Here is a 14,804-nt window from a genome sequence, read left to right as displayed (position 1 = left end):
TGTCTCAACAGCACATTACTGCACTCCTCCAAAATCTACCAAGCCATGGTAGATGGCTACCAGACAAGAGGCATGCCCTAAAGGCCACCTTCAGAAAAGCAAGCAATCTCAAAAGCCTGACTTCCTTTGTATTTCATTTTTTAATCTCCACTTCCAAGCAGTCAGTACTGAGGGCATCGTTCACAGCTCTACTCAGCAGCGAGGATGAAGAACGAGCTTGGCCATGGCCACTGGGCTGTGCAAGTCTGTACTTGGCACTGGTGTAACTGGGCTGATGTGGAAACCCATCTGGTGGGTAGCAGTTCCCACAAGTGAATTCCTCAGAGGCACTGTGGTTAGCCTGGAAGCCAGATCTGATCTGGCTCAGCTCACACCACTGCCTTCAGACAACGGCTGGGACGTGAGAAAGTCTGGATTAGTGTTAACTCTGCTCAGTGTATCACTTCTCAGGAGAAAAGTTTTCTTCTTGTTTGGGTTCTGCATAGCTCCAGGAGTAACAGGAGACTCAAAACATCTCACCTGAAGGTAAAATAGGCTCACAGGACTGGATGGAAGAGACACTAAGACTCTTACTCCTTCTCTTTATGTCTGCCTTTTTAAACAACCTCAGTTATAAGGAAAAAAAGCCCCACCACCCAGAGCTAGAGCTGAGCATCACATTGAGAATTCGGGAGGACAGCAGCCAGAACAAGATCAAACATGCACTGCAGGTTTAAAACAACAACAAAACAAATGGAAGCAACTTCCAAAGCTTGAAAGCTCCAAGTTATCAGAGCTTCACCATCTGACAAGCCAGCATACCTAGCTGCCACACCTGCAAGGCTAACACCAAAGATTTATATTCTCCCTCTCCTTTCAACATTTTCTACCCAGTGGTAGCCATGAAAACTGAGTTTGGCACACAAACACCATCCTGCCTCCAGAATGAATCTTAAGGGCCACAGATGAGTTGATAGAGCTGTGGGCTCAGGCAGCAGGAGACCCAGCCAGGAGGGAGCTTTGCCATGTGAATGAATGTGAGCACAGAAACCTGCAGGCTGTTGCTGCAAGTACTGGTGCAGCTATTTCCTTAGCACTGAATCGAGGAGCAAATCAGTCAGAAGTCATTTTCAGTGCCTGGGTCCCTTGGCCAAGACAAGAACTGCCTAAAAGCTTTGGAGCAGGGAGTCATTGCTCCAGTACCAGGAGAATTCTCCAAATGAAACTCCTCCAAGCAATGAGGGTCAGTGCTGGAGAGCTGTACTGGCTTGGCCCACCATTGCTCCATCTGGAAGTGATTTGTGCATACTCCAGTGGTCTGTGCAGCCCAGGCAAAGGAACAAATTCATTGCATGGAGTTAAATCCTTGGGGGAAAAAGCCATCCCAACCCCACGGCAGCATTAGCCATTAACTGTTTACTAATCTCATTTATTAGGAAAACTTGCAAGCTAAGTAGAGCTGCAGTAAATGACTTGAAATCCACGGAGTCCAGTTTAACAAATAAGTGAGCCTGAATTAGCATGCCATCCTGTCACACTTTCCTGCATCCTCTCTATTGTCTTTCTTGAAGGAGAGAAAAATAGAGAAATTAATGATAAACTGCATGTAACTTTTTTTAAGTTCTACAGATTTTGAGGCATCAATAAGACATTGCAGTGGACAATTAGAGGGAAGGAAGACAGGCAAGGTGAACAAGCAGCTAAAACAGACAACAGATAAAATGTTGGAATTCTCCAGTATGCAAAAGCACCATAGCCAGAGATTCTCTTTTCCCTTTTGGCTCGAACTTCCAGAGTTGCCTATTTTGTGTGAGGAAAGCTCCCCATCCCTTCTGGAGCCTGCTTGAGGCTGACTGCACAGAGCTGCCAATAATTATTTCATGCCACAACTTCCAGAACCAGAGCAAAATACTCTGCAACATAGAAATGACAAGTCAAATAACAAATAACATTTTATTTCATTTACAGTGATATTTTTGAGTAGCAAAGGAACCATGACATATAGGAGCCTGTAATAAAAGTTCATGTGTCTTATCTTTATAAAATAAATGAAATCATACACACAACATAAACGAATGTGCTCTTTGAAGACATTTGAAAAATGTCATGTCTTGATAACTATTATTCTTACTTACTGATGTCTGTTCTGCACTGGCTATTCCACTCTGAAATATAATTTAATTGTCAGCATGATAGCTTTTTTTATCCATCAGTATTTTCCAAACCTAAAATGATCATAGAATCATAGAATGGACTGGGTAGGGAGGGACCTTAAAGACCATTTATTTCCAATCCCCTGCCATGGGCAGGGACACCTTCCACTAGACCAGGTTGCTCAGAGCCCCCTCCAACCTGACCTTGAACACTTCCAGGGATGGGGCATCCACAACTTCTCTGGGCAGCCTGTGCCAGGGCCTCAGCACCCTCACATGCTGTTAAAAATGGTGGCCATCAAAACATCATCTCCAGGACACTGAGTCACAGATCAACCAAATACTTGACTTCAAAAGCTATTTATCTTGCACACAAACATACTACTACTGCTTTTTACAACTGAAAAAACAAGCCCCCTATTAAAAAATCAACTTATCCCTCCATCCCTCTTTCTTGCCCCCCCCCCCGCCCCTATTCCAACCCTCAAAGAATAATTTTTTTCTAATTCATATTTGGCAACACTTAATGTCTTTATACAGATAAAATCTTCAATCCATAGTCCAGCTCTTCACTGATTAAAAGCAGTCACAAAAGTAGAGACAAGTGACTAGAACAAAAATCCATGGATACCATGTACACCTTCTTGGCGTTCAATGCACAAAGCTATAAAAACTGAACATAATTTTGTGGAATAAGTCCTCTCTTGCCATCTAACGTGCCTTCTAGCCATCCTGGCTCTCTGGAAAATTGCACTGCAAAAGAAAAGGAGAGAAAATTACTAAAATTACTGCATCTTTTTATGTTTGAATTAGTACTTTTCAGCTTTAGCTCCATGACACCAGGCAAAGCATCGACAAAAACGTCCCTTCATCTGCAATCACCAGTTTAAGAATCTGGCTAGGAAAGATAAAGAGGATTATTAGCTTGACTTAAATATAATGTACTTCTGCAAAGCCTACATGGTGAAATAGCTTTTAGGTGCAGGAGACTTCATTAAGGAAATAGTTAATGGAGCTCAGGACATATTTATAAAATAGAAAAATTTGTGCCTTAGGGGAAAAGTCTGAATTCATATCAAACAGTGAAAAACACTTTCAGTAGGTGGGGCAAAACAAGAGCAAGAACCTGTCTTGAGGAGAAGTGATGAATCTGGAAGATCAGAACCACAGAAGCACAGCCCAGGACCTTACTTGGCATGAAAAGTAAGCACAGAGAGGATTGTAGGGGAAATGGAAATGATCCAGATGTCACTCCAAGTACCATCTCTTCAGAATAGAGCTGCTATTAGAAGTGACCCGTGGACAAAATCTGAATCATTCTTCTGATTAAATCCTCTCTCTAAAATTCAAATACATGGTGCAATTCACAAAACACAAAGCAAAGGCTTGCAAGCTCCTTGTGCCATCCTAAGTGTTTACCACTGCGAATCCCAAAGTTCATGCAAGAGTGTCTGTGAATATAAAATGAGAAATATTTCAGCTTGGACTCTCAATGCCCCAGAAGTTCCTCTGTGAGCAAGGGAACTAATGAAAGCTGACTTCCTGAATATATATATATTGACCACATTTGACAGGAAGTTAAAAAAGAAGCATAAGCCTCCTTTCTTTGGAAAACAGACTAGAAAGGCCTCAAATTCCCCTCTGAGTGTCTTTTAAGGATACAATACAGATACCTATTTACCTATGTAATTGCAAAATCCCACACTTTTTAGCAACCTACGGCACACTCTCCCATCCTAATTTATCCTCACAGTGCTTCTGAGACAGACAGTATTTAGGGAAGACATCAGACAAATGCTGAAACGTGCTGCCAGCCATGTCAGTGCTTTATTTAAAACACATTAACACATTGGGAAATGTGATATTTGTAGCCTTCTACATATCAGGGAAATAACAGTTGAGAGAGAGCAACATGTTAAGTCTCACTTCCAAAAGCATTATAAAGCTCTTAATTTGAGGACTTAAAAACGTACTTTTCCTGTTTTTTTTCCTTGTGTCCTATTATTCTTAGACAGCTGTGCACAGAAACCACATTTTAAACAGCAGCTACAACTCCAAAGAACCCAGAAAACGAAACTGCTTTCAAATGATACTGATAATTTAGATTCAGCACGAAATGCTGGGCTTATCTCTGTAATAAATGTATTCAGCAAAAAGATTCCAAAGGAAAAACATGCATAGACAATTACCTTTGAGGATCTGTGCTCACACAGTAACTTACATTACTATTAGTAATTAGCAGGCCCTCCTCTCCCTTTATCCTTTCTGTTCCACAATTACAGAGTACACAGGCATTTGAAACTGCATGGCTGACACCAGCACAAACCTCCCTCCAGAAGCTGTAATTCTGCATTTCCAGCAAGTGCACCAGCAGCCAAACCCCTCCCTGAGGAATCCCATACCTACGGAGCACATCTGTGTTACAGGAAACAAACTCCCAAAAAACAAGACAGATTAGGAAGAAAAGCAACTAGAAAACCTAGAAGTAAGAAATTTCTACCTGCCCTTTGATGCTTAACCTTAATTTCCATTAGAAAGAGGGTGGGTACCACTGGCATGTGAGAGTCTATAAATCCAAGATCTGTTCAAGCTGAGGGAAGCCTTCATCTGAGGGGATCACACCGAAATTAAAATTTACCTAAAATTTACACAGAGGAGGAAATGCTTGAACTAAGCTGAATCACATCACTCAACACAACAGCAAACTTCCACAGAAATATTTTCCAAGCAAGTTTGATAAGATAATGGTGAACTCTGCACTCTACAGCAGGTTCATGGCCCAGCAGCTGGGTTTGAGTGGCAAACATCATAGACAAGACCTAGCTGGTACAACTGAGTTCTGGGCTTAGGAAATGAAATATTGCCCATGTACACTACACAGCTCAGGGCCTCAGTTGTTGGCAGACAGTTCTTTTAGACTCTGGGAAGACTGAAGAAGGAATTATCACTCAATTACACCTAAAGCCACCATTTCTAGAGATCTTTAATTTTTTTTTTTAAGTAATTTTTTTAGTAATAAAAAGTAATAAGAAAAAGTAACACAGCAAAAAGTAATTCTTAATGTTCAGCAGCTGTGGTGGCTGTCACAGCAGGGAAGGTTTCTGCCCCCACTCCAATCACCTTGTGCAACAAGGGGTAAGATGCTTGTGTACATCACTGACTGCTTCTGTAGGCAAAAGATATTAATGAAGGTGCCATCCAAAAGTAAAGCTGCTTTAAGCTCCAGTGATCCTATTTACTTTGCTAATCCATTTCTGAAGTACAGTGCACAACAGCATGCATTCCTTTAAAATCAAAACCACTTAACCACACAAACCCCATTCCTCTCTCATGCACAGCTCTTTTTAAACCCAGGACTATTCCTGAAAAAATGCCCTGCTCAAGAGAAGACATCTGTAGTGTCCCCTTTCTGTCATTTCTTCTCAGTCAACAACAATTACAGTTCTTAGCACTTTCTCAGGCCTGCCTCATTTAAAAATACCTTGATGCAGAAACTACACACTTGGCCTTAAAACTACAACTCATTACTAGAGCAATCATCCCACAGGACTAAGGCTCATGCTGGCACAGGACAGGAGGGGAAACACTCACAGTATAAAAGATACAGAGCAGAGAACTAAACAGTAAATATTTACAGCAAGATTTAATGAGTGTATAGCAAGGCTGTACAACAAGACCAAGCACAAAACCACCACTAAAAGCCACCACCTGTTAGGACAGTGCAAATAGCAGCCAAGTTGAGAGCTCAGAGGGGGACAGTGACCTCCTCAGCACCTGCTGCAAGGCCTTTTCAGCAGTCTCACTCGTGCAGGCAAGGTGCAGGGAAGAAAGATGTCTGAGCATCAGTACAACAGCAAGGGCTATGGAACAATCAACCCAGCTCAAATGGGCCAGCAAAGTCCATAGTCTTGTAACTTGCCGTGAGATCTGATTTCTTCTAATCAAGGAACATCATTAGGTCAACTTGGCATGTGCAGCATTGCCTCTTACTTTTCGGTATTCTTCAAAGGAAATAGCTTTGATGCTGCCAATGTTGTTATTTTCTAACTGCAAATACATAAAATTCACAAGCAGCTCTTCCCAGAGACCCAGTGCCATAAGCAGACTTTGCTCTGCTCTGGCAGCTCAAATGTTTCACAGGTCTCAACCACAAAGAGAGCAGGACTTACTTCCTCAGCAGTATTAGTTCATTGCCTGGGTGCCACTAACTTCAGCAGGACTGAATCAGACACTAATTCACACTGATTTCCACGTCTTTGTGGAAACTGGCTGTTTTGGGAGCAAACCTAACCTGCATGGTGTCTGGCAGAAGAGGGCCTCCCTTTCTCATGGATTGTCAATCAGGGTAAAAACCTCAAAAAGCAACATAAATGAGGATTACTGAGAGCAACAGAAATTTCACTGCTAAAACCACTACAGCACTAGAACTCACTTCCATAGAACTCAATGATGCTGGCCAATTTTTCATCAGGAAATTCAATGAAAGCAAATGTGCTTGCAAGCCCTCTGTGTTTAGAAACTCCTTTGGGTTTTTGAAACAATCCCTGTGGGTTGAGTTGATAGCAGAAATATTTATCATGCTTAGGGTTAGCCTGGAATTTGAAATTTCAAAACTTGCTGTTTCCCTTAATTATGCTGCGAGAAGCAGAATTATCTTGTGGACAGAACACAGGACTAGGAGTCAGGGGGTTCCTCCCCATGAATGTTTCCAAGTGCTCTGAACTACACAGATGAAAGGTGCACCAAGAAGTGGCTCTATCTCCATTTTTACCCAACAAAAGAACTATTTGCACATACAGTGCAATGCAGTATTTCAGGAGCACCACTTCTCTTTGATGTAAATCCTGGATTGGTCAGGACCATGAAGGCAGTCCAGAAACCACAGCATGAATCAGAGGGCAGAGTGCCTTGGAGTCAAAGCCAGGAACATTAACTAAGGCTGGCACTTTGTTACAGTGGGAGAGAGAGATGGGGATGACAAGGGCTGTGTGAATGTGGCTTTTTGTGCTCCTTTTGTACTTGGTGGGGATGATGGGTGCCCCACTTTTCCTTAGGAACAAAACACACTCTCAGTTTTCCTCATGTTTTCTCTCCCCTAAAATTGGATTTTAAAAATTGTAAAAAGCCTTGATAAGAGCTATCTTGACAAGTTTTCAGGAAGCCTTCCTGCTAGCAGTTCTGCCAAGGAATTTTTATTATGTAAACACCATTTAACCTATCTGAAACACTTCTCCAGAGTGAAATTCCCATTTACTGACTTTAAAGCAGTCTCTTTCAAGAACCAGAAATTTAATAACACTTGGCTCCAAGACTGGCAAAATTCCAGTGCCAGGCAGTCTGATTATTCTTCCCCTGATTATTGGGAATATCTGCCTCAACAACAACAGACATGCACAGCCAGCATATGTCTCTCAATCTCAGATTCTACTCTGCTTCTTCCCTTATGTGCCCTTATCCAGCTGCAAACTCTCCAAGCTTTGCTTGCAACCACTTGAATTATATTGTTATGTGCTGTCAATAATATAGCCTGTAACAACTGGGAAATAAAAATATTGGCACAGCCTAAGGCAAATTGAATAGAAGATTTAAAAAAAAATCTAGTGGATATTGTTCAGATTACGTTATTCATTTCCCTACACAATTCAATTAAATAGAAAACTTTGCCTTTTCTTTTTAACTTACCAGATGGTGCCTTAGCATTTATATTCTACGGCACTTTAATGGAAAGACTGTGGGATTTGGGGAAGCACAATGTACATGCAGTACTGAAAACACCTGAATGTGAAAATGCTAAGGTTCTATACAGATTCTTATCAGGTGATGCAAAGCTTAACTTAGAATATTAGCAAATCTAACCATGGCAGACGGAGACAGATGTTTTCCCCCTGTTTAGAAACAGGAAATGGAGATGGGAGCAAAGGTTAAACTCACCTTCTTGCACCAATATTACATTTAGTAGCTATGACAGGTGCAAGACTGCTTCCCTAAATGCCATTATCCTGTCTGAGGCTGAAGCAGCCAGAAATATTCATCCAGAGTATGGACAGCTGGGACAGAACTGCTGCAATCAACATCTATGGACCAAGAGAGACAAACCAAGAACAGGGAAGGAAACAGGAAAAAGGAAACAAAGCAGGAAAGAGAGGAAAGAAAAAGGGAAAGAAAAAGAGACAGGATTAGAAAGTGAGAGAGGCCGGGTGGAGAAAGGAGAGACATATAAAACCTTCACTAATGGAAGCAGCACTTTTTAGCAGACATTAATTTAACAGTTACTTTAATGGTTGATACTAGCTGTATGTCAACTTGATTGATGCGTTGTCACTTTGATAGTTAAGGTTATTGGTAGAGCTGCAGAATTGATGTATTATTACTTTAATTCTTCATTTGGGGGCTTTATTAGGGCATATGGGAATTTAAATTGAGTAACTAAAGAACCTGAATTGATTCACTGCAATCTGATTTCAGCACAGACACAGGGGTGCCTGATACAGAAAGAAAAGGCTCACGTTGAGGCATTTCAGAGGTTTCAAATGTGGAGACAGGTCTGCACTTGGCATGAAAGAGCCATCCATGACATGAACTACTGGGAAAAGTTATGAAATTACCATTACATACAGTTACTGCCTTATTACTTGCATGCTCTCCCCATTTTTTCTGCCAATCCACAGCCTACCTGAGGGTGAGAGCCCTGCAGGGCAAGGACAACACCTGTGAAATAACCAGGATACAGCAGAACAAATTGAAAGTAATGTGTTTAAGGAAATGTGAGCTTTGCCATCGGAAATCTGCAATTGGGTTTTCCAAATGCAATCCATGCAACTTTTTCCCAGGCTTTGGACCTTATTTGTCTGATGACATGGAAAAAGTTACAGCTGAAACTTTTCTGCACAGATGCCAGAGTCAAATTCCATACTTTTTTTGGGGCAATCCAACTCTCCAGTTGAAAAACTCACCTGAGGCTGCAATGCACCAGATCATGGGGGCTTTGTCACCACTTCTGAGTTCTCATACAAAGATAGAATCTTAACATTGCTCTCACACAAAAACAAGACACACAAGGAACTACTTCTTGGGAGACTTCCTTACCCCAAGCTAACACAGCCCTTGCTGTTCTACAGCAGAAATGGCTCTCCCAGACATCAAATCTTTTCCACCATGCACTAGATTTTCTTTCCTGTACACAGTTTGATGTCTGCTGAAGAGCCCTATCAGTCATGTTTTAAAAAACTTAAATTAAAATAAGTGGTGTTAAGGACTTTAAAAAGAGCAATCACTCAGCTAATTCATCTTTAAAAGGTTTCCCACCTAACTTGATTCAGACATGATTTGCCTGCAAGGCAGCTCTAATAGGAAACATCAAGAATGATTTTGTAAAGTGGGTGCAGGTAGGGAAGAACCTAGTGGGGACCCCAGACCACTTTATGTTGAAAAAAAAAAAAAGCAGAACTGAAGTCTGGAATAGGCTTGCTGTTTACTTGTTTGGGGGAAAACAGAGGACAGGAATATCCTATTATATACACTATTAAAAAAAGCAACTTTGCTAGGCTTCCCATTCTGCATTTTGAGAATTGGTATTACAGTAGTCATTGGCATAAGGTTTAAAAACTAAAAGCTTTCCTATCAGTTTGAAGTCCCTGTGCATTTGCTGAAGGGTAGATCCATGGAAGCTCACTGAGAACAGAGTCTTGAGCACAGGATTCACCTTCTGGATTTCACATGTAATGCTATATTTGGATCCATAGAAATCATTAAACACAGGCCTTCATTCCACACCTTAGTGAATATTCTATTTTCTACCAGTACATGCACACACTAATGCAGACCTTGATCTAAATCAGTAAAAACACTCTTTTTTCCTCCATTGTTCACCTGATTTACCTGGCACTCTGTTTGCTTCAAAATCCTGACACAGATTTTTTTTTTCTTTAAAGGAAAACCCCTGTGTTATTTTACAACAAGAGTTCACATTTTAAAAAATTCAGTTTCACAGGCCAAGGTGTTTTCTTCTATTATTGAATAACCTTCTTTTGGTACTACAACACATATAAATGATGCTGAAAAATTATACCAGTTGGAAGAGTATTCACCCAAAAATCAAAAGCATTGCCTCACAGTGCTAAGGATATGTTAAGTAGCTTCTTCATACCAGAAAATATCTCCATCACCAACTGTGTGCCATCAGCAATGTTGGCAGAATAGCAGTCAGGCTTGTATTTTTATCCAAAGCCATTTTAGCAGTTTTGTCAATTTGTTTTTCATTGCTTTATATTTACTCAAGCAGTACTTACCATCTTCAAATATTGCTCCTATCTGAAATGACAATTCAGAGCTGTGTTCTGCTTCACATGGATAAACTGCTCTTGCTTTTCGGTGGGCAACACTGAAAAATGAAATTATGAATTATAGCAACTTTTTACAATTATGAAGACACTGTCTCAACCATTCTCTCTCCATTCACATTTGGAGATGACTAAAACTTTAAACACAATCTCACATGCATCATTACAGGGTTATAATTCATACACACAGCCAAAGCTGAAGCTTCACAGCTTACTGTTGGCATTTCTGAATACCATACTCCCAACTTTCTGCACACTATTTTTATGACAAACTCGACTTTCAACTAGTTACATTTTTTTCATGTGCTAGTCAGCAATGAACTCAATAGCAGGCAAAGTATGACATACTTCGAAAATTCAACCAGTAATAAGAAATAGGGTTTTTTTATCAAGTGTTGTGAAGAATTTGTGAATATACCTACTACTTGAACTACTTAATTAGAAAGACATATATTAAATTTGAAGGGAAAAGCTAAGATGGTGAAGACCGTCAAAGAAAAAGTTCAAAATATTTCAAAGCGTGGAAAACAACATGGAAGGAAGCAGAAACAGGATGGAAGGAAAGCTGGACAAAAGAATGAAAGAAAAGAATGAAACCAAAGAGAAAGGAAAAATGTCTAGGATGAGAATCTTAAATCTGGCAAAGGTGGAAGAATCTGCATTTTAAAAGACTCTAAGAGAAACACTGCAAGAGAGAGACACTATGAATTGCCCACCCACTGTTAATACAGCTCTCCTGTATTAACCAGCAGACCACTGGCTCAGGGGACTGTGTGCCTTCCACCAAGGAAGGTGCCGAAAGGAAAAGTAAGATGAAGTAGGCAGGTATTTCATTCCGTTAAAATTGCTGCCAGGCTGCATTTCCTGGTTTGAGACAATCATTCACATGCCACAGGAGACTGTTTTTGTGAAGATACAGAAAAAGGAGGCAAATAAAGAGCCAGCAGAAGTTGAAGTGCACACCATACCTTTCCACTGCTCTGTCAGTGCCAGGGGCAGGGCTGGGAAAGATGAAATTGGGTAGTGCAGCATCTGAGGCAGCCGGGTTAGCAGATGGAATGTTCATCCACGAGACCATCGACGGGCGGCTCTGAGCAGGACTAAGAGGAAATACATTCAAGGCAGAATTAACAACATGAATAGAATTTCTTATCCTACCAAAATATTTGAATCTTTATAACTGGACAACCTGTGAGATTTTCAAATTCAAACCAAATAATATTGTCAAGCTGATTTTGCAGAAATGGCCACCATATGATTCTGCACTCCTCCTTGGAATTCTTTTTCCGACATGCCCTACATCCTAAGCTAAGGCGAATTACCTGAGATGCATGACATAGGCAATAAAAGGGCAAAATTCCCCATTCCTTATCTGATAAAGACAGACAAAATGAAATTGCATAGAGCAGGCTATTATTTGAGCTGCCACTCTGCCTTTACAAGTTTTGATGAATCTATTTAAAAATCTCCTCAGTACTGTACAACTGAGAAGATTTCTAAAGAGGCTGCAGCTATTCCAGCACTGGGATCACGATGCTGGCTCTGGATTGAGATCTTCATGGAGCTGTGCAAACACTGTCTCAGGGGCTGCCCCCACCAATGTTGTTAAATTAATGGCTGAACACAAAGTTACCACAAGAGGAGAAGAAATAGCAGACAAAATTTAAAGCTTGTATTAGTAAACACATAAAGTTGTCCCCAACATAAAGAACATTTCTAATTTTATGCCTTAAAAGTACTGAAGGGTTCCAGCACTGGAAGGCTTTCCTTCATTGCGTGGACAAACAACAAATAGCCCAAAAACTGGCTGTCAGCATGTCTTTGGAACAAAGAGCTGGACTTCAAGCAGCTTCTAAGCAGAAACAGTATTAAAATCATTTGCACACAGCAATTGTTCCCTCAGAAGCAGAGACTTTCCAATACAGCATTTATGACTTTGTCTTACTCCAAGATTAATCTCTTAGAGAGCATTGATCTGAAAAGCACCATCAAAATCTAAGAACTCAGTCAAGAAGGTTTTTGTGGGAGTCTAAATGCACACCTAATCAAAATGGAGTGGACCAAGCAAAAAGAGGAATCAAGAATCAGCCCTATTATAATTGTAGATGAATAGAAGAAAGCAGGAAATCTAACTTAGATAGCTAATTTTTATCTTATTGTACACTGGGATATTTAATTTCTAGAAGAAATTATCATTATTTGTTGGTTTGCATAGCATAATTTACAATCAAATTCAACTTTTACAACCTCATATCTCAGTCACTCTAGCAATTACATAGTTAAGCAGGCATTTATTTTGTTGTTTTGTTTTTTTTTTTTTAATTTAGTACATTATAATGTGAATTTCACATTCCTTATAACAAGACAATGGCTTTTCCTTTGGAAATGTATCAGATGGCATTTGAATAAAAACTGGAATTCACAGTTTATAAAACAGCATTCTATAGTTAATTCTACTAGTAAAAATGAAACTTAAATGTGTTGGAATCATAACCAGAAGGTTTTATCAAAACATGCTCTGCTTTTAAAAATTATCAGATTTACCAAATAAGGAAAGGAATCATAAGCATTAAACTGAATGATGAGCAGGATCATACTGTCTAGAAACATATTTTATGCTTAACTTTGTGAAGAGGATATCCAGTCATCTTTTCTGCCTGGGAATCTTCCATGGCACAATTTTTTACATCTTCCAATAATAACATACATTTAGGAGCAGCACCTATAGAATTTTAGGGTTTTCTTTTACTTCAACTTGTCTCCTTCCTCCCATTTTTACCTAATAATTGAAAAAATTTCCTCAAATAAAAGAAAAAACTTCAGCTAAAAGTGACTTCATTCATACAAACCAAAAAAATGAACACCAGCATTTGGATCATTTTCTCTAAATACTAAGAATAAAACAGCCCTCAGTGGTACTGTAAAGTTTATAAAGTTTGCCAAAAAGTAAATAATTTCTTCATCATTCCTCACTCATAATGTCTACATACAGAATTAATTTTAACTCAGCAGGTGAACACAAGAAAAAAGTTTTTCAAAAGTGAATTTAAAAGAAGTTTCCTACTTGCACAGACTAAACTCTTCTACTTAAAACAGTCCTGAGACTTAAAGAAAAAATATTTTCCTTGCTATTTATTAAATTCAAATCAGTCTCTTGGCAGGGGGTTTGAAATTATATGATCTTTAAGGTCCCTTCCAACCTAAGCCATTCCCTGATTCTGGGATAAGGATTGGTGTTAGGCTCATTTCTGAAACCTGTAAAACTACTGAAAACAGAAAAATAACACTCCAAGTATATTGCCAAAGGAGTATTAAAATGTCTCTAATGCAAAGTATTCATAATTCAAGAATATTCATCGTGGCCTTTTGTATTGCAACCTCAGATGTGTGGTTTGATTTTCAACAAATGAATATTAAAACTTGCATTTATTAAATATTTCATTGATGGATACATCATGGTAATCTCTGCAATTTACTCAATCGGCTCTAGAACAACACACACCACCTGCACCTCACACAGAATTCATGACTTCAAAGCAATGCTCAGAACAGAGAGAGCACAAAAGGAACCCTCTGACCCAGGGAAGCATTGGTCATTCTTAAGAATACTTGGAATAAATACCAGATGGTTTCTTGCTGAGACTTGGAGAGGAAAGAAAGAGGGGAAAAAAAAAAAAAAAAAAAAAAAAAAAAAAAAAAAAAAGGAGAAAGAGGTGTGCACATAAAGGAAATGTTCAGTTCCATGCTATGGCATGTTGATTTCTCAAATTACAGAGACTCAACAAGAATTGCAATCTATCACCAAGTGAGACTACACTTGTCCTTTACCAGACAGGATTATATAGAAGCATGTTAAAATTGGCAGGTTTTCTACAAATCCTGAGCCACTCCAACAGTTGTAGTGGAAAAACACTCCAGAAGCACAGGTATGTGGAGTGCTGGGCTGCTCCCTCCCCCACTTTTTTGATGAATTCCCTTAATACTTTACAGCTGTAGGGAAAACACTGCAGCAGAATTTGCCTGTCACTTTAGGCTCCTGGTTACCCAGCAAGAGATCATGCTCCACCATCCAGCAGGAGACAAAAAAACCCAACACATTTTTCAACAGCAATAGCTTCCCCACAGTAAGAAGAAAGAAAACAAAGAAAAAAAATGTTGATAGCTTTAACTATTAAGCACATCCTAAAATTTATGGATTCAATTGTTTTTTTTTTATTTACTGTATTTGGTTACCTCAGGAACCATTTAATTCTTTTTACTGAAACAGAAGGTTTTACTCAATGAGAAAAATAATTTCCAATGTTGCGGTGTGTAAGCAACAAAAGGTTAGATT

At 39.6% G+C, this 14,804-nt stretch overlaps 1 protein-coding gene across 1 annotated transcript in view; it reads right to left on the bottom strand.

Annotated features, from left to right (window-relative positions):
* Nucleotides 1-2,624: 2,624 nt before the first annotated feature.
* The window catches only part of ARHGAP10 (Rho GTPase activating protein 10), a 137,728-nt gene continuing 125,548 nt past the window's right edge, over nucleotides 2,625-14,804 (bottom strand). Inside the window, exons 21-23 of the mRNA XM_058803089.1 lie at nucleotides 11,440-11,571; nucleotides 10,421-10,512; nucleotides 2,625-2,885 (exon numbers count right to left, since the gene is read on the bottom strand). Coding sequence (XP_058659072.1) covers nucleotides 2,797-2,885; nucleotides 10,421-10,512; nucleotides 11,440-11,571 — 313 coding nt within the window. The 3' untranslated portion in view covers nucleotides 2,625-2,796. The remainder of the gene's footprint in view (nucleotides 2,886-10,420; nucleotides 10,513-11,439; nucleotides 11,572-14,804) is intronic.

Source organism: Ammospiza caudacuta, chromosome 4, assembly GCF_027887145.1.
Source record: "Ammospiza caudacuta isolate bAmmCau1 chromosome 4, bAmmCau1.pri, whole genome shotgun sequence".
NCBI classification, from domain to species: Eukaryota; Metazoa; Chordata; class Aves; order Passeriformes; family Passerellidae; genus Ammospiza; species Ammospiza caudacuta.
The sequence above is the reverse complement of the archived record's forward strand: the minus strand, read 5'-3'. Positions and strand labels throughout refer to the sequence as shown.